This window comes from Microcaecilia unicolor, chromosome 2, assembly GCF_901765095.1.
Source record: "Microcaecilia unicolor chromosome 2, aMicUni1.1, whole genome shotgun sequence".
NCBI lineage: Eukaryota > Metazoa > Chordata > Amphibia > Gymnophiona > Siphonopidae > Microcaecilia > Microcaecilia unicolor.
Window position 1 is genome coordinate 625013297 of NC_044032.1, and position 23847 is coordinate 625037143.

The window sequence follows — 23847 nt, forward strand, 5'->3', positions numbered from 1 at the left end:
AGACAAGATAAGGGAGCAACGATGATACATATCCTGGGAGAATTTATTTGAAGTCCACTGCAGTACCCCCTAGGGTGCCCCATTGCTCTCTTAGGATGTCTGTGTGGCCAGTCTACTAAGAATGCTGGCTCCTCCTACATCCTAATAGCTTGATTTTGTGCGTTTTTCACTTGGACGTTTTTTTTTTTATTCTTGAAAATTGACCAAAAGGATAAATTCACAAAGCACAAAAACATCTAGGAAATAGCCATTTTGGAGGAAAAAAACAAGATAAGACGTTTTTCTGTTTTGAAAATGGCTATATTCCCCACTTGAATTTTGGACGTATTTAGCAAAACATCCGAAGTTGGACTTAGACGTCATATTGAAAATGCTCCTCATGGTCTACTATGTCACAGGCTAAAACCTCTTTAAGAAAGCAAACATTTTTTTGAAATGAAATACTCATTTGTTTAGCTTTATTTTGATGTAAAGCACTTATTGAAACTGTTAATGACCTTCAGGGTTAGAAATTTCTGGTTGTTTATTCCTTGGTGACGTCTTAGCTTTGCTTCAGGTCTTCAGATCTTCCCATCAGAAAAGCAATTGCTTGAAAATATCCTCTCCCTGTTAATCATCCCAAAAGGCCTTGGGTGTATCTGACTTTTTTTTTGTCCAAATCTTATGTTTCTTTAAAGGTCTTTTACAGTGTATGTATTGCAAAATAAATGTACTCTTACAGTAACAAAGTACCAAGATACCAGTTTGCCTCTTGTAAACATCACTGTGCAAAGAAAAATAAAGTATTACAACGACCTGAAAGCGTCAACACATTTGTCACCAGTACTTTAGGATTTATTGTTACTTTATAAATTTTAAATTTATAGTACACCTATAATTTAGCAATGTTTTAAATGTTTATTTAGTGTTTGGATACTTCTTGAACTGTTCTGTGGTTCTTCTAGACAAGTCTTACATAGTAATAATTAACAAGTTCATGACCTTAAAGATTCACTTCAAACATGGGTCTGTTTACGAAGCAGCGATAGCAGCTGTCCTTGCGCTAGTTCCAACATGGCCCACTCAGAGCGAATGGGCTGTGTTGGCACTAGCGTATGGACAGCCGCTAGCTCTATTTAGTAAACTGGAGTGCATATTTTTGTTAAGTTAAAAAAATATATCACAGTTTTAGAACGTATGCTATCAATGTAACAAGTTTTGAATAATTTCCATTAAGTAGAAAGAGAACTATGGCAATTTGGATATACAGTGAAACCTCGGTTTTCGTTGACTTCGGTTATCGTCGATTTTTTCGGTGAAAAATTTGCCTCGGATTTCGTTGGTATGCCCAGTGACTTCGCTGCTAATTTTGCGAAACACAAGGGCGACCCACGCGTTCTCCTGCTCATTGTGGCGTTGTTTCTCATTGTGTGAGCATCACCCCGCGCGTCTAACGCAACGCACGCAAGATAAAATCACATGTGCTCAATCTCATTTTCCCTGTTAAGTGTTTCCCTTGCTAATAAGTTAACCCTTTCCCTTTAGCTCCATCATGGGACTATATTATTCTCTATAAAATGTGTTTTTGGTATGCATTTTGGAGTGTCTAGAACGAATTGGATTTACATTGATTCATATGGAAATAATTGCCTCGGTTTTCGTCTGTTTCGGTTTTCATTGATTGTTTTCGGACGGATTATCAACGAAAACCGAGGTATCACTGTATTAATGAGGCATTCCGATCATAAGCAACCATGGCTATACATGTATGCTTGAAACACATCTTAAATTTATGGAAAAAAATGTGTACCAGTGGTAGAACACGGTTAATACTTATTTAATTCATACACAACTGTTAAACTTAGATAATTTATGTAGACTAAGCAGGGCCGATTTTTTTTTTTGCTTTTTTTTTTTTACAGAAAAGTATGGTAAATATTTCAAGTGTGAATAAAAGTCACAGTACAAAACAATTTACTGTACATCCTCTATCCCCCCCCCCCCCCAAAAAAAAAAAAAAAAAATTTGACCAGAAGTAAAATGCAAAAGAATTGTACAAGGGAATTGATTTACATACAGTATCTATAAAATGTTACCTATAAAATACTAGTTGCATAGGTATTTAAATTAAGGCCCAAGCAGGAAAAATAAAGACCATAAGAAGGGCACAATGGTGTGAAAACACAAAATGTCCATTTAGAGGAATAAATCTATTATCTAAGTCACAGTATCTTGCTAGTTTTACTAACAGTGATGACAGTTGTTCCATTAATTTCCAAATGAGAGACACAACTTTCACAAATATAAAACAAGAACTCACTGCCTAAACCTGGATCAGTGTATTAGCACAACAGTGCTTTGTACGTACCTGATTATTAACATATTCTACCTTCTGTCCATAATGAAAAGATTTCTAGTTGTTAAAATGCAGGATCACATTACTACTAGTGTGCCATTAATGGTGTATAGGAGATCCTACCCTGCAGAATCTTCAACCCAATTTTAAAAAGTCATTAATAAAATCAATGTTTCTCACCAGTAATTAATTACATTTATATATACCTACTAAGTCTAATACAGTTCATTATGAATAGCTTGTCACAATTTGTGTTACAATAGGCAATCTGTGGTCTTCCAAATATTCTTACTTGCATTATTATATAACTGTATTGAGCTATAAAATTCTCAAACTTTCAAGTAGATTATTAAAACATGAAAATTATTTTTGAAAAGACATTACGGAGCTCATTTTCAAAGCGCTTAGACCTACAAAGTTCCATAGGGTTACTATGTAATTTTGTAGGTCTAAGTGCTTTGAAAATATGCCTCTATGCAAACTTTAAAATTGTTAAAACAATCTCCGTTATCTACAAGTAGCTTAATTCACAAAAAAAAATCAAGCAGATATCTTGGTTGTGTCAAATTATATACCTAATTCATCATGTTAACTAGAAAAGTGCATAAATTTTAGTAATACTACAAATGTTACAATGTAAAATAAACATTTTCTAGGAGCTAGTCAGTTAACGGGATTTCATAAAATATTTACATTTTATTTATACATATACAACAGAGCAAATCCATTGTTTCTTCAAACTACCTGAAATACCTTTTTCTTGATTCAGATATTTTACAATCACTATTCAATACTAAACATGCCATTGCATTTTGGGACATTATAACTCTAGCTCTGTACTAATTTCAGGGTTATCATACTGCTTCAGATGTCTGATCACTGAAGACAGGGCAGTTTTCACTTAACACTCTTGGTTGGTGTTTCGGATTCTGTAGACTGCCTCCCATCAGTCCATGCTTGTCTTGTGTTCTTCAGTGCCAGTGTTCTTTGTTGGTCAACCACAACATAATCCACTCTTTCATCTGCAACAATGCTGCCAGAACCACTGCTTTTTTTCTAGAAAGTTTAAAAAAAAAAAAAAAAAAGGTGTAATCACAGTGTGATGCTGCTTTTAACCACAATGTCCATGACATTCACTGCTCTGGAAAAAGGCCAATGATTAGTAAGTCTTGTGCTCATGAATGCCTCCATCTTGCTTTGGGCCACCCAATTAAGCGGGGGGGGGGGGGGGTGGAAGAGAAGGTGAGTGCTGAGAACATTGGAGCAAAGGTTATATTAAAAGGGGGTGTGACCTTACATTTTATTTATTTAGATTTTGCCCACACCTTCTTCAGTAGTAGCTCAAGGTGAGTTACTTTCAGGTACACTGGATATTTCTCTGTCCCAGGAGGGCTCACAATCTAAGTTTGTACCTGAGGGTTAAGTGACTTGCCCAAGATCACAAGGAGCAGCAGTGGGATTTGAACCGGCCACCTCTGGATTGCAAGACCGGTGGCTCTAACCACTAGGCCACTCCTCCACTCAGCAACATTCCATGTAGAATCACCAATAATAGCAACATTCCATGTAGAATCTCCAATAGTAGCAGTAGTAGAACCTCAAGTATTTATTTCGATTTTTGCTCACTCCTCTTTCAGTAGTAGCTCAAGGTGAGTTACATTCAGGTACACTGGATATTTCTCTGTCCCAGGAGGGCTCACAATCTAAGTTTGTACCTGAGGGTTAAGTGACTTGCCCAAGATCACAAGGAGCAGCAGTGGGATTTGAACCGGCCACCTCTGGATTGCAAGACCGGTGGCTCTAACCACTAGGCCACTCCTCCACTCAGCAACATTCCATGTAGAATCACCAATAATAGCACATTCCATGTAGAATCTCCAATAGTAGCAGTAGTAGAACCTCAAGTATTTATTTCGATTTTTGCTCACTCCTCTTTCAGTAGTAGCTCAATGAGTTACATTCAGGTACACTGGATATTTCTCTGTCCCAGGAGGGCTCACAATCTAAGTTTGTACCTGAGGCAATGGAGGGTTAAGTGACTTGCCCAAGATCACAAGGAGCAGCAGTGGGATTGTAAAACCGTGTTCTAATCACTAGGCTACTCCTCCACTCCATGGATGGAGTGGAACACCGGGCCTCTCACTGGTCAGGGGCTTGGGAAAGGTAGGGAGGAGTGAAGCATTCATATAAGACTTACAGTTCATGTGGACAGCGTACCCGAGGCCAGGGGAGGGGGGTTACGAGGCAGTTACTATCCTTGACTTAATGGCTGGGATCATCTGATCAATCCATAAAGGTCTCTCAAACGAACCCAACTTAGAAATACAAATTTATTATCCACAGTAGACTTGGAGGAAAAAAAAAATTCTTCCATACATCCTCCAAGAGACTGTTAAAACTTCCAGCACTCAAACCTCATACAGTAAAAGCACCTTTCAATCGCCTTAAATCCCCACACTTTCGAGGCAAAAGGATCAAAGCAGTATTAAGTTCTCTCTGTACTCGATTCCAACAGGAACCATTTCAATGGAACTACTGGCTACATCAGAATCACGGAGTAATGCAGTCACTGAAATCGGAGCTCTCCTGCATATGGATATGAGTCCCCAAGTACTGGTCAGTTAGTTAGTTGTGGTTGTAGTTGTAGTTTTAGGGGTTACTTGATGGTGGTAGGCAGATATTCGTATGCGGTATAGCTAGATAAGTTTTGCCTCGAGTTTAGGTGGATGGAGGAGTCTAGTGTTTCTTCTTCCCCATTACTGGGATGTATGAGATCTTTGGTTTACTATGTCAAGGCACTCTTGTTTAAAGTAGGTAAGATTACAGAGCTCTCTAGCTATTCAGCATAACAAAGGGCCAGTCTGTGTCTCTGGAAGCAATTACAGCTGTTAATTATGCAGCCACTGCTTGATGATGGTCCGAGTCCCTTTGAAGTAGGAAAGTTGAGACTCTGATAGAACATAAAGAGTAGCCATAGTTGGGTCAGACTAATGGGCCATCTAGCCCAGTATCCTGTTTTCCAAACAGTGGCCAAGCCAGGTCACAAGTACCTGGCAGAAACCAATCAGTAGCAACATTCCATGCGACCAATCCTGGAGAAAGCAGTTGCTTCCCCATGTCTCTCTCAATAGCAAACTATGGACTATTCCTCCAGGAATTTGGCCAAACCTTTTTTAAACCCAGATATACTAACCATGTTACCACATTCTCCGCAAATAGTTCCAGAGCCTAACTAATCATTGAGTGAAAAAACTATTTCCTCCTATTTGTGTTAAAGTATTCATTCAACTTCCTTGAGTGTCCTCTAGTCTTTGGAGGAGTGGCCTAGTAGTTAGAGCACCGTTTTGCAATCCAAAGGTGGCCGGTTCAAATCCCGCTGCTGCTCCTTGTGAACTTGGGCAAGTCACTTAACCCTCCATTGCCTCAGGTACAAACTTAGATTGTGAGCCCTCCTGGGACAGAAAAATATCCAGAAGTACCTGAATGTTACTCCACTTGAGATACTACTGAAAAAGGTGTGAACAAAATCTGCAAAATCTAAATAAATAAAATAAAATTTTGGAATGAATAAAAATCAATTTACTTCTACTCGTTCTACACCACTCAGGACTTTGTATACCTCAAATCTCCCTTCATAAATCTCTTTCCCAGCTGAAGAGCCCTACCTATTTAGCCTTTCCTCATACAGAGGCATTACATCCCCCTTTATCATTTGGTAACTCTTCTTTGAACCTTTTCCTAATTCCACTATATCTTTTTTGAGATACGGCAACCAGAACTGAACGCAAATACTCAGGGTGGTCTCACCCATACACCGATACAGAGACTTACAGTATTTTCGGTCTTATTCACCAATCCGTTTCCTACTAATTCCTAGCATCCTGTTTTGCTTTTTGGCCAGCCGTCGCCGCATACTGAGCAGAAGATTCAGCATATTATCTACAATGACATGACACCTAGATCTTTATCTTGAGTGCTGACCCCCAAGTGGACCCTTTGATGTAAGGGCAAAGGCGGAGTGTGGAAACAAGGACCCATAGTTCTGGGGGAGAACCATAGGGAATGTTTGTGCTTAGAGCATATGGCACTTTCCCTGAGTTGGATAGTTATCACCTGAGTGAATACAGAGCTGCCATTGTATCAAGGAAAGCAGCATGGTGGACCTGGAGTTTCAATGTGTAGATTAAAGTCTCCCATGATCAGTACCTAGCATAGTTCAGGGTTACTTATCAGTCACCAGCTGTGTTAGGAGGCATCCTGACTCAGACAGGAAGGGGATGGAGAGACTGTGGTCTGATTGTCTACTCAGATCAAGACTACTATCCCTCCACCCCGCTTTTCTAGTCTTGGTTAGTGCAGGATAGTGGGACCGACTCCTTTCATTCAGCTAGGTCTCAGTTATTGTCATGTCATCTAGATGGTATTCACTGATGACATCATGAATCATAGGAAATTTTTAATTTGCTGATCTGGCATTTACTAGGCCCAAGTTTGCCAATAGTGGTTCTATTAGCTGTAGGGGTTACTTGATGATGGTAGGCAGCTACTCATGTGGTTAATATAGTTAGATAGGTGTTTTGCCTCTTGAGTTTGTGTCCTTTCCAGGGTAGATACCCCCAAATTTCTCTGCTTCCCTGCTCCTCAGGGTCAGCAATTGAGGGGAACTGTGTGGACTAGTTTGGTGCATCCCCCTCGGACTTAAGAGTTCAAATGAGGTGTCAGGGATTTATGTAAAACAGAGTTCTTTAACTGCAGACTACTATTGTAAGAACGTAAGTATTCCATCAAGCCCAGTATCCTGTTTCCAACAGTGGCCAATCCAGGTCACAAGTACCTGGCAAGATCCCAGAACAGCAAAACAGATTTTATGCCTCTTATCCTAGAATATGCAGTGGATTTTCCCAAGTAGATCTTAATAATAACTTATAGACTTTTCTTTTAAGAAATTAGCCAAACCTTTTTAAAACCCTGCTAAGCTAACTGCTTTTACTACATTCTCTGGCAAATAATTGCAGAGTTTAATTACTCGTCGAGTAAAGAAATATTTTCTCCGATTCTTTTAAATTTACTACTTTGTAGCTTCATGAATGCCCCCTAGTCCTAGTATTTTTGGAAAGAGTAAACAGACGCTTCACGTCTACCCTTTCCACTCCACTCATTATTTATAGTCCTCTATCATATCTCCCCTCAGCCGTCTTTTCTCCAAGCTGAAGAGCCCCAGCCGCTTTAGCCTTTCCTCTAAGGAAGTTGTCCCATCCCCTTTATCATTTTTGTCACCTCTCTCTGCACCTTTTCTAATTCCACTTTTGAGATATGGTGACCAGACAGTAGTCAAGGTGCGGTTACACCATGGGAGCGATACAAAGGCATTATAACATTCTCAGTTTTGTTTTTCCATTCCTTTCCTAATAATTCTTAGCATTTTATTTGCTTTCATAGCCACTGCTGCACACTGAGCAGAGGGTTTCAATGTATCATCAACAATGACACCTAGATCTTGTCCTGGGCGGTGACTCCTAATGTGGAATCTTACATCATGCAACTGTGTTCCTCTTTCCAGCATGCATCACTTGCACTTGCTCTCATAAAAGTCATCTGCCATTTGGATGCCCAGTTTCCCAGTAATTTACAAGCTTGGGATTCTCTGGACCTCAGAGGTAGTACAATAGCAAAAACATAGACCCACTGAATATTCATCTGTCATCTAATTTACACTGTTGCATTGTATCACCTACTTATTACACCATATCAAACATTAGCTTATATATAAAGTTTTAAACAAAATTTATTAAAATAAGTTAATATATTTTACATTATGTTCTGGAAGAAATATGCCCTGCTGCTCCTTTCACATACATCCATAACTGACTGTCTTTCTCGGCATCCCTGGTTCCTAGTATACATACCTGCCTCCCCCAAGGACCTCTCTTTCTCTGCCCCCTGGGGGGGGGGGTGCTCTAGCCACCTCTTCATGTTAAAGGTGCAGCCCCTTTAAAAGATGGCCCAGTAGCATTAGGTCATGGCTTGGTGGCCCAGTGCTATGGGGTGGTACCCCCCTCCCCAGTTTTAAGCATACCACAGGTGCACAATGCAAGCTGAGGTATAGTAAATTACATAGTAATGAACTGCTTTACATACATTTGAATGTTTTGCATCTCATTACTATGTAACTTGCAGTCACTTAAATACAGTGTTGTGATAGGGCAGGCCACCTGCTTCGATGCCCTATAAATTGTGGTAAGGGGCAAATATTGTGGATTATTGCTTTAATGCATTTTACTAACTACCGCCCCCCCCCCCCCCAAGCTGCAAAATTACAGTCCACAAATTCTGAATGTAAGATTTCCTCTCTCTAAGGAAAATGATTTCTCTCTTCTGACCAAATCCAGACAACATACATTTTAGTGGACGTATTGTATTTACAAGCAGTACTGGTAGGGATCATCAGTAATAAATTAAACCATTAAAAATATCTCAAACCACCTTCTACTTCAGCAGTGTGAAATAAATTTAAAAAAAAACCACCAAACACTGTATTATCTTATCTGCAAAATAATTAAAATAAGTACCATCTTATTAAAAATATTGATATCAATATGCAAAATTCAATTTAACAGGCAGTTCTGCTTATTTACATTCTTACACCCAGCAAAGATCTTCTTCAAACACCTACATCTAATTATGGATCAGAAAGTTGAGCAAGCCACTATGAAGTATATGACTTACGTTACAAATGTGATTATCGAATACGGAAAAGGTTACTAGCACCCTTTCTGCTGGGGGGGTGGGGTGGAGGGAAGAGAGGGAAAATGTAATGTAGTACTGGGGACAGATTTTCTCACTCTACAAAAAATAAAAAAAAATTAAAACACGGGGGATAAAAAGAAAAATTGAAAATCTTGAAGATGAATAATAACCAATTATAAAATAAACTTATTTCCATGCTTAGATAACCATAAGACATTACAAGGTTAATAATACTACTCTACAGAATTCTCTATGCAAAAGTTTGCTGACTGTATTTTCTAATTTCAAATTGTAGTAAATGAAAAAGAAACCATGCAATCAATCAGCACTAGATAACTATTGCGAATGAATTATTAGGGCATGACAACTGTATATATCATTTTACCTAACTGCATTTAATTTAAATTACCTTACGAGGTGGTGTTGATTTTCCAGAGTCTAGATCCAGATCTAAATATTCCACTTGCTTGTCTGTTTTAGGCTTCACTATTGGACTACTTCCATCGTCAAGACTATTGCTGCAGAACAAATTCTGAAAAAAATAACCACGTTTATTTAAGAAAAAAAAAAAAAAGTAAATACTTTTACTAGAGTAGATATCAAATAGGATGAAAATGTTATAATAATGAAATAGCTATTTCCCAAGTGAAAAAGTAGGTAAGAGCCCTCTGCTTAAGTTTAATAGCTAGAAACTCCTAGACTGAAACAGACTACATTCTTTATCTATTCCAGTGGTTCCCAAACTACAGTCTGGGACCCCAATGGAGCCACATCAGCATCAGATTGGGTCACAGAAAAACGGCTGCTCCCCCTCACTCTGTGACTCTATTGTGACTTATGGTTAGCACAGAAAGTCAACACGGAAGCTATGAATTCAGTGAACGTTCACAACTCTGCCCCCTCCTCCTGTGAGCTTCCCGTTAGACTAGAAACCCATCCACAGTACTATGATGTACATGTCCAAACTGACACACGATCGATTCCCTGTTGATGCTGTTGCCTTTATATTTGGATAGGTTGGGGGAGGACAAAATAACTAGGAAGGGGAGGAGATTGAAATGTTTGTCTTTTTAATTTATCATCATCATCGGGGGGGGGGGGGTGGGGGGGTCACATGAATTTAAGTGTTAAAATGGCATTATACCGGATAGAAGTTTGGGATACAATGGTCTCTTTGGTACCCTAAAACCTCGTTAACAGGAACACTTATGTTGACCTGCCGAACTTTAGTAATAACTTAAATCTGTAACAATTTTCATGTCTGTTTTTACTGTACTTGACCATTTTCTATTGGTGCAATACAAAAATCGCATCCTCTACTTATCACACAATCAATATACAGGTACTTTCAAAACCATGCTATCAATTATTATAATGCTGTTAGGACTTGCAATAAAATGTAGTTACATAGTAACATAGGGGCTCATTTTCAAAGCACTTAGCCTTCCAAAGTTCCATAGAAACCTATGGAACTTTGGAAGGCTAGGTGCTTTGAAAATATGCTTGATAGTAACATAGTAGATGACGGCAGAAAAAGACCTGCACAGTCCATCCAGTCTGCCCAAGAAATGTGCCACTTTTTTTGTGTATACCTTACCTTGATTTGTACCTGTCTTTTTCAGGGCACAGACCGTACAAGTCTGCCAAACACTATCCCCGCCTCCCACCATCGTCTCTGGCACAGACCGTATAAGTCTGCCCAGCACTATCCCCGCCTCCCGCCACTGGCTCTGCCACCCAATCTCGGCTAAGCTCCTTAGGATCCATTCCTTCTGAACAGGATTCCTTTATGTTTATCCCACGCGTGTTTGAATTCTGTTACCGTTTCATTTCCACCACCTCCCGCGGGAAGGCATTCCAAGCATCGACTACTCTCTCCGTGAAAAAATACTTCCTGACATTTTTCTTGAGTCTGCCCCCCCCCCCCCCCCTTCAATCTCATTTCATGTCCTCTCGTCTACCTCCTTCGCATCTCCGGAAAAGGTTCGTTTGCGGATTAATACCTTTCAAATATTTGAACGTCTGTATCATATCACCCGTTTCTCCTTTCTTCCAGAGTATACATGTTCAGGTCAGCAAGTCTCTCCTCATACGTCTTGTAACGCAAATCCCATACCAATTTCGTAGCTTTTCTTTGCACCGCTTCGATTCTTTTTATAACCTTAGCAAGATACGGCCTCCAAAACTGAACACAATACTCCAGATGGGGCCTCACCAACATACATTAGTTACATTAAGGTTTTGCCAGTGAAGTCATAATATATTGAAAGTCAGTAAAAGCTGATATAGTTGTATTATGTTTATTGAAAAATGCAACTTTCTATAGTCTCTGCAAAAGATGAATCACAAGCTTCATAACAGAACTTACTGATGGTTCAAAAGCTTCATAGGAAATTGGCAAAATGTACTGTTTAAAACCATTTTGTAGGCGGACAAACCTTTTATCTGCTCAACAAAGAAAAATGCTCTATGTGAATTTTATTTATTTGTATCCCACATTTTCCCACCTATTTGCAGGCTCAATGTGGCTTACACAGTGCCGGAGATGCGATTGCAGACTCCGGTGTAGACAAATACAGAGTGATGTAGAGATAAGATAAAGTTCGTGTGGTATAGCCACACAGGGGCGGTCATACACGGAAGAGTTGTGTTGTGTCCATACCGTATTTTGGTTTTGTTGTGTTGCAGCGGTCAGGCATTGATGTTGGGTTGGTAGGGTATGCCTTTTTAAACAAATACGTTTTTAGTGTTCTCCGGAAGTGTAGGTGGTCGTACATGGTTTTCACGACTTTGGGGAGAGTGTTCCACAATTGAGTGCTTAGGAGTTGAATGCCAATCTGGCTACACACTATTCTGTAACAACGGATGCCTGAACTGGATTGCGTGCTACTCAAAAGGGGGCGTGGCCATGGGAGGGGGCATGGGCAGGTCAGAGGCGTTCACAAAAGATGCAGGCACAGTTACAGAACAACACGGATCGGCCCCCATTTTGCACGCCAGGATTTACACCTTCAGAAGGGAGGTGTGTGATCTTGATTGCTCATTTGCCACACTTTTTTGTGCTGGCTCCTGAAAGTCACTGCAGATTATAATTCCAAGTTTTCTTCAGGATTAATACAGCTACCAGAACTCTGCATCAAGTATAAAAACAATGCAATCCTTTGCTTGTGAATAGAAAGTGCCTATTTTGTATGAACATGTGTATTGAATATTCAAAAGAAAGGATGGATTTTACTGACACGCTAACGGTAATACCCTCTTTCTATCAATAATGGAATTCTGTTTCTCCCCTCCCTTACTATTTTTCCCCCCTCTTGTCTTTTCCCTTCTATTCTTTCTAGTTTTAGCTTTGGAAGCCGCATAGATTTATTTTTATTGATTTTTTTTTTTTTGTTACATTTGTACCCCGCGCTTTCCCACTCATGGCAGGCTCAATGCGGCTTACATGGGGCAATGGAGGGTTAAGTGACACCAATGTGGCCGCGCAGGCTTCTGCTTCTGTGAGTCTGACGTCCTGCACATACGTGCAGGACGTCAGACTCACAGAAACAGAAACCTTCGCAGCCTTCAGCATGGAATGTTGCTAGTGGAATAGCAACATTCCATGTAGAATCTCCAATAATATTAACATTCCATGTAGAATCTCCAATGGTAGCAACATTCCATGTAGAATCTCCAATAGTAGCAACATTCCATGTAGAATCTCCAATTGTATCTATTTTATTTTTGTTACATTTGTACCCTGCGCTTTCCCACTCATGGCAGGTTCAATGCGGCTTACATGGGGCAATGGAGGGTTAAGTGACTTGCCCAGAGTCACAAGGAGCTGCCTGTGCCTGAAGTTGGAATCGAAGTCAGTTCCTCAGTTCCCCAGGACCAAAGTCCACCACCCTAACCACTAGGCCACTCCTCCACACACATCCTAACTGATGTGCGAGTTAGCAAGTTTTTAATAAACCTGAAACCTAAACATAAGGTTAATAGCAAATACCTCTCACCTCAACATTTTTAGAATGTATTTGAGATGGGGGAAAAAAAAGGACAAAGAGGTTAATTCAAACCACAGTACTTGCCAACCTGGCCACTTTTTCTTTTTTTAATTAACAGGTTTGGCTTTCAGGTTAATAATAAAGAACATGCATGGTTCTTTTTAACATTTTTGTAAGCAATATTGCTGAAGGGCCATCTGATAAGGTTTGCCTCTTTGCAGATGATACCAAAACCTCCAATAGGGTAGACACTCCTGATGGTGTAGATAACATGAAGACCGACCTAGGGGTCCTTTTACTAAGGTGCACCGAAAAATGGGCTGAACTAGTGTAGGCGCAGGCAGATCCATTTTTCAGCATGCCAGTAAATAAGGCCTTTTTAAAATTTTTGCCAAAAATGGATGTGCGGCAAAACAAAAATTGGTTCACGTCCCTTTTGGGGCTGAGACCTTACCGCTAGCCAATGACTTAGCGGTAAGGTCTCATGAATTAACCGTGCGGTAATTGACTAAGCGTGTAGAATGACGATTACCGCCTGATTTCTGCCACACGTAGGAGACGCGGTAGCCATGCATTAACTCCAAACTGACGCATGTTGGGCACCTACGTGACTTAGTAAAAGGGCCCCTTGGTGAGGCTTTTAGAATGGTCTGGAATTTGGCAGCTAAGATGCATCTGTAGTTTTCATATAAGAATCTCATCTCTTGCTAGCAAACTTGAGCAAGAATGGGTTAAAGATGGTTTCTTCTTACCAGTTAAAGGTAAAAAGGATGACACTCTTATTCTTCTGGCTAGATCTCTTCAGCATTCTGTAATATCCCACTTGGCTGATGAAAGCAGCTGTTGGATTTTATTAGTGGTTCAAATAGTGCAGAAAAATGTATGTTGCTCGAATGTTTATGCTCTCAATACAGACCAGCCTTCATTTTTTTCATGATGAACAATTAGCTTTAACAGGAGCTGATTATACTGTTATGGGATCGAAGACATCTGTTAAAGCCAGACCACTAAAGGCAACTGCAGCCTTACAGCACTTGCTTAAAACCTTGGACCTTGTCGACTGTTGGAGGTTGCCACACCTCACTAAACTGGACTACTCATGTCATTCTATCCCATAGAACGGCTGCTCGCAACTGGATTAGGTTTTCATATCCAAAGCCTTATCCACAATCCTCACTACATCTACTATTGAATCTATAATTGTTTCTGACCATTTATACATGACAATGTACTTAGATGTGGTAGGACTTGTCTCATCCTCAGAAATCCTGGAGACTCAATGCTTTTCTCTGTATAGTGACGTGGCAGCTATTTATTGGAGAAAAACTTTGTCACATGCTGAAACCCGATAACCAATAAGAATTCAGCAAACTTATAACTAATCACATTAAAGAAACCCAATCACTGCTGGTGATAAAGTATTCAAATTATATATCCAATGTTGTTCTTTGTAATTTAGGTGACGGTTAACCAGAGTTCTAATTCCTTGAAAAAAAGACCAAGAAATGAATGATACGAAGTGCTGCTGTTGAGAAAAGATGGAGATTGGGGTAAATCATACAAAGTTTATTATAGCTAGTCTCTTGACTACATTTGTAACATAGTAGTGTCCAACGTGACACCCCAAACTAAGTCTTTCAACAACTTGAGCTTTGAGTCCCAGACACAAAAACTGGAGTTATAAGGGATGGAGGATATGTGTGACCAAAAACCACAAGTTCTGACTTATCTGGATTGAGTTTTAACTTATGATTGTGTAACCAATGTGCTACCTTTATTTAGTTTGGTACTGAGATCGTCTATCTCATGCTTACTATTGCTGTGGAGGGTGGAAAGAATCTGGATGTCAACCGCATAAAACTACTACTACTTAACATTTCTAAAGCGCTACCAGGGTTACGCAGCGCTGTACAATTTAACGCAGAGGACAGTCCCTGCTCAAAGGAGCTTACAATCTAAAGGACAAAAAGTGCAATCAAATTGGGGCAGTCTAGATTTCCTGAATAGAAGTATAATGGTTAGGTGCCGAAGGCGACATTGAAGAGGTGGGCTTTGAGCAACTCCCATCTATGACTCTGTCCCTATTCCCAAGTTCAGTATCTGCCCCAGGCATTCCCGCATAAACAAAAGGACTCAGGTCAAGCGATTGTATTAACAGTCAGAAGAAGAGACAACATGGAAACAGGACAATCTAAAATAATACAGACAGACAAGACAATTAAGGGCGAGGGAAGTACTGGGTGAGAAGGAACAAGGGGGGAGGCAAATGAGTAATGGCTAGGAGCCAAAAGCAGCAGTGAAAAGGTGGGTTTTCAGCATAGATTTGAAAACAGGTAGAGAGTGGAGGCGTGGCCTAGTGGTTAGGGTGGTGGACTTTGGTCCTGGGGAACTGAGTTCGATTCCCACTTCAGGCACAGGCAGCTCCTTGTGACTCTGGGCAAGTCACTTAACCCTCCATTGCCCCATGTAAGCCACATTGAGCCTGTCATGAGTGGGAAAGCACGGGGTACAAATGTAACAAAAAAAAAATGGAGCTAGACGTACAGGCTCATGAAATTTATTCCAGGCATAAGGTGCCGCAAGAGAAAAGGAACGAAGCCTGGAGTTAGCAGTGGAGGAGAAGGGGGACGACAAGAGAGATTTGTCCAGTGAGCGTAGGTCACGGGGAGGAATTTAGGGAGAGATGAGAGTGGAGAGGTAATGGGGGGCTGCAGAATGGATGCATTTAAAGGTCAGTAAGAGAAGTTTGAACTGTATACAGAAGCGGATAGGGAGCCAGTGACGTGTCTTGAGGAGTGGGCTAGTGTGGGTATAATGATTTTGGCAGAAAATAAGCCGTGCTGCAGAATTTTGGACAGACTGGAGAGGAGAGAGATGACTGAGCGGAAGACCAGTGAGAAGTAAATTGCAATAATCCAAGCGAGAGGTAACAAGGGTGTGGATAAGGGTTTTGGCAGCGTATTCAGAAATGAAGGAGCAAATTTATTGGTTAAGAATTGGAAATTGCTAAGTGACCCAGTATGGGGTCCTTCACTATTTGACGGATGAAAACTATTTTCCATGAGGTAGGAAAGCAATCAGATATAAGAGAGTTTACCATCACAGAATGGATAAAATTAAGCAGAAAGTTTTTGAAAATCTTAATAAAGTTTGAAGGAAGTGGATCATGTGGAGCCATCGTTGACTGTACAGCAGGTAATGCCTGGGAAACAGTGTGAGGTGTCGGAAGATTGAAAGCAGATAAACTGCCACATAGCGCATGATTGGACCAACAGATAAGATAGAAGAACAGGCAATACTATGAAATTTAGACTGAATATTAGTGATTTTTCTCAAAAAGTAGTCTGCCAGACTATCAGCAGTTATATTCATGCTTAATTTTGGCAGAATGCTAGTATCATTAGTCAAGAAATGTAAAATATGATATTTTTTCCCATGTTAGGAGCTTGGATAATTTGCAGTAAATGTTTATTGGTATTTGATAAAACCACCCTTATTGCAAATGCAAAATCAAAGTGACATACATTAAAAAAAAAAAAAAAACTAATAAAAGTATGAAAAAGAACTCCATAGTAAAAAAAAAAAAAAGGGCAGTAAACATTCAAGCCAGGCACAAACATACTAAGGGGAAAAGGAGCCTATTTTAAAGCTAAAATTAAGCCTATCAGCCAATTACAAATCAGAACAAAAGGGGAAACAATCAACCACTGCAAGCCAATGTAAAAACATAGGTTTCCATGCCAATCAAAGTGAGAGAGGAAGGATTCTAACCCGAGTGAAAGAGGAAGGTTATTCCATAAATGAGGGGCCAGGAAGTAAAATGCAGATTTCCTGGTGGATTCTAATTGTGCACAAGAGGGGCCTGGGAGAACAAATCTAAAGTCATTTAAAAATCTTTAATAATCGTGGCTGGAAGTAGGGAATGGTTAATCTAGCCAAATAATCAGGGAGACCTGTATGAAGGAGCATTGAAAGTAAGAAGCAAAACTTTGTACTGAATTCTTGATTCAACCAGAAGCCAGTGGAGCTTTTTGAGAAGGGGAGTAACATGGTCTCTTCATTTAGCTTTACATAATACCCTAGCTGTGGTGTTTTGAAGGGTTTGTAATCTTTTTTTAACTCAAATTTGGTTAACACCTGCATAGGTAGATCTATTTCCTCACCAGCGTGTCTCAGTTTTCTTCAGCTGACGTTTAAGCAAAAGTAAGCTATGATCAAACCAGGGGTCTATATGCATCTAAGAGCTATAGGTGAGGTAAGGTATGCTACCACTGTATATTTTAAGTAGTTCAGCATGCCATTGTGTGGCTTGTGTATGTCAAGAGTTGAAAAAATGTTGAAGGGGCGAGAGAAATGTTTTTTTTTTATTTTTAGAAGTCTTTAACATTGATAATACAGAACAGAAGGTACTCGTCATCATTTAGGACTTAATAAAGCATTTGCAGAGAAGTTAGTACAAATTTTTCTTTTATGAAAACACCTGTAACAATTATCAATGGCAATACCAATTATGTGTAACTTCTAAACATTTTTGATTTTATTGTTAACTTCCTCCCATGTTATACCTACCTCCCAACCCCCTGTGAATCCCCCCTTCTAACCCAAAGCATCCCCCCCCCTTCTAACCCAAAGCGAGAGAGAAATGTTTTGCAAACTTCTCAGCTATAAAATCTTTAAAGGTCCTTTCTTTAGAGCACCAGCATAAAGTGGTTTGTGGCTGAAATGTGATTTGAGAATCGTGGAAGCCCAGTTTCAAATCCTACTTCTGCTACAGATGTTCCTCATGATCTATGGCATGATCTTACCTTGGGTTCCCACTCCACTAGTACAACCTCTTTAGGAATATGATTTAGTGTACATGAATACTCATCCCCATTGTACAGTGCTGCATATGCCCAGCACTAAAAAGAAAAATATATATATACTAGTAAAAAAGGCCCGTTTCTGACACAAATGAAACGGGCGCTAGAAAGGTTTTCCTCGGACTGTGTGAGAGAGAGAGAGTGAATGTGTGTGTGTGTGAGAGTGACTGTGTGAGAGAGAGAGAGTGAATGTGTGTGTGTGTGAGAGTGACTGTGTGAGAGAGAGAGAGTGAATGTGTGTGTGTGTGAAAGAGAGAGAGTATGGGTGCATGTGTGTCTGTGAGGGAGAGTGTGTGTGAGAATGAGAATGTGTGCGAGTGCGTGAGCTACAGTGAGTGTGTGAGTGTGTTTCACACAGATACAGTGTGTGTGAGTGTTTGTGTGAGACGGATAGAGTGTGAGAGAGTATGTGTGCGATACACAGACTCTGTGAGAGCGAGTGTATGAGATTGAGAGAGTGTTTGAGAGTGACTGTGTGACACATAGAGACTGAATGTGATACAGTGTGAGACAGAGTGTGTGGTAGACAGTGTATGAGAGCGAGAGAGACACTGTGTGTGTGCCAGAGATACCTCCCCCCTCCCTCTCCGTGGTCGCAGGACCCCTCCCTATCTGTTTCCCCTCCCCCTTCTCCTCTCAACTTGTGCAGTTCCTTCAGGGATATACAACACAATTTAGCAAAGAAGAGTGTCTAGATGACCATTTAAAAAATTATTAATTAATGTAATCTTGTTTTAGATAACGGAATAGGCAGCTTTGAGCAATCTTCGTCTTTACAAATCTGCTCTTTTGTTTGCTTGACTGTGAGCACTAACTGCTGCAGGCACTAAGTAGGTTCAGCGAGCAGAACTAAGCATCCTAAGAAGAGACATGGGAAGGGAGAGAGGAAGGAAGGAAAAGACAGATGGGAAGAGACACTAAGGGGAAAAGGGGGCAAATACAGGGAAGGACACCAGCTGCAGGATTAGCTGATTAAAGGTGAGATACAATCTGGCAGGTTTTGAAGCAAAAAAACGGCAGACGGCTCAGTTGCTTTCTTCGGCAGAGCTGACTGAAGAGAAGGCAGACACCTTGGAGATTTTTTTTTCTGTCTCATCCGTGATTTTCTCTCTCCGAGGACATCCATGCTTGGCATAGTCTCGGAGGAAGCCTGCAGCTTGTCAGTTCAATCAGTGAAAAGCTCCTTTTTATATCCTAACGCCTGGGCTGTCAGGGACTTCAGAATATAATTTCCTAGGGGTAGCCGAGGTGAGAGTTGAGAGGAGGAGGAGTGGATGCAGAGCTGACAGCCCATGGCTTCCTTTTTGAAAGCATTTTTGCATGTTTAAGTTGTTTTTTTGTTTGTTTTTGTTCCGACCAGGCCACTGCTGCTGAACAGGAGAAGCAGCAGTGGCCGGAAATGGCAGCTGAGCTGACCCTCGGACGGAGAGGGGGGGGGGGGGGGAGCGGAGGGTGGAGCAGTGACTGCGGGGGTGGCAACCTGGGGGAGGAGTGAGGGGCGGCGACTTTGGGGGGGGCGTGGCGAAGGGCTGAAACTGTGCCTCCAACGTTCCGAACTGAGCACGAATGCTTCAAGGTTTTTGTCCACGCTGCCAGCTTCAGAACGTTGGAGGTGCTTTTTATTATACAGGATACACAAGTCTTACTAATATAAGAAGCAGTAAGTGACAAATTACGGTAAAGTGTGTGTGTGTATTTAGTATGGTGACTGGCTACATGTTCCCCAGGAACTGCAGAGGCCACAAATTAATTTTATATACCCCACCGAGACATATTTGAGCCAGTGATACCTAGGTTACGTGTATGCCATTAAATATCCCAGATATTCTATTTTCTAAGTAGGGATAAATGTCAGTTAATATCTTTATTTTGCCTATTTTATACGTAAGCATTAGACAAATCTTTTAAGGAAGACAGATAAATACATTCATTACAGTAATATAAAATTGTTCAAATGCTATAATAGAGAGATCAAATTTCCGAAATATAAGTATGTCATCATCTGAACCAATCTTGCCTTTACTAACATAGTAACTGTCCGCAGAAAATGACCTGCACAGTGCATTCAGTCTGCCAAACAAAGAGGCCAGAGTTGAATCTGGCACTTTGTATAGGTTTCACTTCATGATTAAAATACCGATATACTTTATTTCTGTCTCTCCCTGCCAATTTTGGGGCACACCCCGTAGAAACACTTAATACTTCTGTATTAATAAAATAGCTGTACTTTGTCAGTGAACTGTTGTCAGGAAACACAAAGATAAATGCAGAAACTGTCCTCATTTTGAAACTAGGACCAAGAAACATTGCATTGACTTAAGTTTCATATCTGCATCGGAATAAAGAAAAGAGCTGAAGAGAGAAATAGGACAGTTAAGATGTAGATTTTACATACCGAGTCTTCAGTGGACAGATTTGGATTCATGGCTACATAATTATCTTCGCTGTCCTGTGAGTCGCTGCTGGAAGTTGTGCTAAGAACTGAATCACGTCTGGGAGGCAGAGGAAACCTGGTGGGGCTAATGACCATTGATTATGTTACAATCAAACATATTAATTTAAAAAAACGTTCTGGTTGACAAAAGCATTATACATACACAAACGGTAATTTCTTCTAACCTGGTCTACTGGTTACATTTTAGGGATCCTCTTACTAAGCTGTGTTAGGAGCTAATGCAAACAACGCAGGAAAAAATGGCCTAACAGAGCACAGTAAAGCATTCTGTGTTAGTTTTGTCATCTGTGGAGGAGTGGCCTAGTCAGTGGCGTAGCTACTATGGGGCCACGGGGGCCTGGGCTCCCGTAGATTTGGCCCTGGACCCCCTTGCCGACGACCCTCTCAACCCCCCCTCCCGCCGCCAACCCGCCATCAACCCGCTGTCGCCGTCTGCTACCTTTGCTGGCGGGGGACTCCAACCCCCGCCAGCCGAAGTCTTCTTCCTTCATTTTGTTTCTGAGTCTGACGTCCTGCACATTGTACGTGCAGGACGTCAGACTCAGAAACAAAACGAAGGAAGAAGACTTCTGCTGGCGAGGGTTGGGGGTCCCCCGCCAGCAAAGGTAGGCGACGGCGGGGGTCGAGAGGGTCATTGGTGGGGGGGGAGGGTCAAAGTTATTGTTGGTGGTGCTGGTGGCGGTGGGGGGTGTTGGCAATGATGGCTGAGGGGGGGATCGGCTGCGGAGGGGGGGGGGCTAAAATGTGCCCCTTCACCTCGGGCTATGGACCCCCCCTCCCGTCGAAGTCTGGCTACGCCCCTGGGCCTAGTGGTTAGAGCACCGGTCTTGCAATCCAGAGGTGGCCGGTTCAAATCCCGCTGCTGCTCCTTGTGATCTTGGGCAAGTCACTTAACCCTCCATTGCCTCAGGTACAAACTTAGATTGTGAGCCCTCCTGGGACAGAGAAATATCCAGTGTACCTGATGTAACTCACCTTGAGCTACTACTGAAAAAGGTGTGAGCAAAATCCAAATAAATAAAAACAACAGCATGGTGGGGTTCTTTTTTGTATTTTACTGGAGGTAGTGTGTCGGGGTTCAGAATGTGCATGGGTGTAGTAATCAACTAGCGTACTGATATTACCGCTGCACTAAGTGGTTACCACATTCATTATGTGGGGAGCCCTTAGCACCTCCTAAATAGGCAGTAAATGCTCCCTCATAAATGTTTCAAATGGTCACATGCTAATGCTAACATTAGCACACAGTCACAAAAAGATACAACACAAAAAGGTCACATTTACAGCCATGCTAGAAATGGGCTTAACAAGTGGGGAAGACTGCGAAAGGATGCATTACGCCCATTTTTTAATGCAACTTTGTAAAAGGGCCCCTTTAATTATTTATGCTGCTTCGTTTTTAGCATTTTACCGTTAAGAATATGCTCTTTAAAAGTCCTATATAACATCAAGCATGCTAGCAAAGCCAAGTTACTTCATTATGCATTATTCCAGGCTACATGCAGTACAAATGAAAGCTGCAAACTAAGCAAGACTTACTCTCGTGTAAAACTTTTGGTGACAGGAGATCGGATTGGGGTTTGCATTTGTAATTCTTCCATTTCAGACAGAGGTTTTATTTCTAGTGGAGCTGGCTTTGCTACATAAGAAACAGATACATACTGATCTTAACAAACAGAATTCTCAACTTTAATTTTATATTCTGAAGTGTAGAGTTCCACCGAATGCAATTTCCCACTAAAATGTTTTTGCTTAGTTCATAATCAAAACTGATATATGCAAATAAGTTCCATGTTAATTATATACACACACATATGTAAATATATAAAAAGTCGTTACTACTTGGATGGAGAAAATATATATTTTTAAAAAGCAGATTTCTCCATTCTTCAGATGCCAAGTCAATCCTAGCAAATGTTTTAAAAATTTGCCTATGGTTTCCACACAGATGATAGTTTTATTAAATGTTCTTTTTCTTAAATACAAATTTTTTAAATAAAAAAGCTAGCACGAACACAAGTTCACTTACTCCCCATTTACTAAGCCGCTCTAGTGGCTGCCGTGTGCGGATGCGGACACAGCCCATTCACTTTGAATGGGCTGTGTCGGCATTGCCGTGCGGCTTAGTAAACGGGGGGGGGGGGGGGGGATATTTTGTAACTAGATTAATTAAAATATTTTATAGCCATCTCATGCATCATAATGCAAAAAATTCACACAAATTTAAATCCAGAAAAAAAAATAATCCTTTAAAGTTTAACTGTAAATTATCAATAATCTCTATATAAATGGCGTTTCCTCTATACTAAAAACATTGTGCTTAGTAAGTAAAATACGTTGACGAGTTTTACTTAATGATAGCAGCAGCAGGTACCATTATTGCATGGCTTTAAAACCTCCAACACACATATACAAAACCTCAAACAGCATGCGGTGCTAAAGTACATACCCTTTCTTCTCGTGGTAAAGTCACCTATGGTTTGTGAATCAGTTCGCTCTAAACCATGAGGTTTAGGTCTTAAAATTTTAGGACTCTGACCTAATTGGTAGAAAGAAGACTCTCTTAATGAATGTTCTTTTTGTAAATAGAAAAATGGAATTCTGCAAATAAGCAGCGTAACCCAGTATGGCAAAATTAAATGAGCAAAGCAATCTGCTGATGAAGATTTTCGGGTAAGTTCTAGCATGGGAAAAGTTAAAGCTCTACACACTTAAAAAGAATAAGAAATTGCATGCAAGCAGCTTATCTGAAGCCAGAAACACACACACACACAAGCAAAATTATAGATTTACCAGACCAGTCAAACTTTAAAGAAAAGCTGTCATATTTGAGATTTGTTATATAAATCTTAATCATGAAACTTCCATAATCTAGGTTTATTTGTTTTATGTATTTGTTACATTTGTACCCCACATTTTCCCATTTGCAGGCTCAATGTGGCTTACATAGTACCGTCAAGGCGTTCGCCAAGTCGGTTGATAACAAATACAAGGTTATACTGTGGTCGAATGAGGTAGATGTGTTAACAGGCACTATGAGAGTCAAGGGAGTGAAGATTGTATGTTGTCCAGTACAGTCATTGGTTACGCTGTGTTGCTGGGTGTGGGGATTTACGGTGGGTTGGTGGGGGTAAGCCTTTTTGAAGAGGTTGGTTTTTAGTGATTTCATGGATTGTTTTCACGGCTTTTGGGAGTCCATTCCATAGTTGTGGGCTTATGTAGGAGAAGCAGGATGCGTAAGTTGTTTTGTATTTAAGTCTTTTACAATTTGGGTACTGTAGGTTTAGGTATGATTGTGATGTAAATCTTAATCATTAAACTTCCATAATCTAGGGTTACCTATTCTACATTGTTAGCTTCCAGTCAATTTGTATTTTACTTTTATTTAACTGCCTAAATTTAAAAAGAAAGCTTATAGGATTGCTAAATTCAAACTACAAGTGCATTCAATTAATGTTT

The 23847-nt window shown here is 40.5% G+C and overlaps 1 protein-coding gene across 1 annotated transcript in view; it reads right to left on the minus strand.

The window, feature by feature from the left end:
* Positions 1 to 1896: 1896 nt before the first annotated feature.
* GAB1 (GRB2 associated binding protein 1) overlaps positions 1897 to 23847 on the minus strand; it is a 194392-nt gene continuing 172441 nt past the window's right edge. Inside the window, 5 exon segments of the mRNA XM_030192241.1 lie at positions 1897 to 3391; positions 9492 to 9614; positions 20329 to 20452; positions 21928 to 22027; positions 22838 to 22927. Of these exon segments, the coding sequence (XP_030048101.1) occupies positions 3233 to 3391; positions 9492 to 9614; positions 20329 to 20452; positions 21928 to 22027; positions 22838 to 22927 (596 nt within the window). The 3' untranslated portion in view covers positions 1897 to 3232.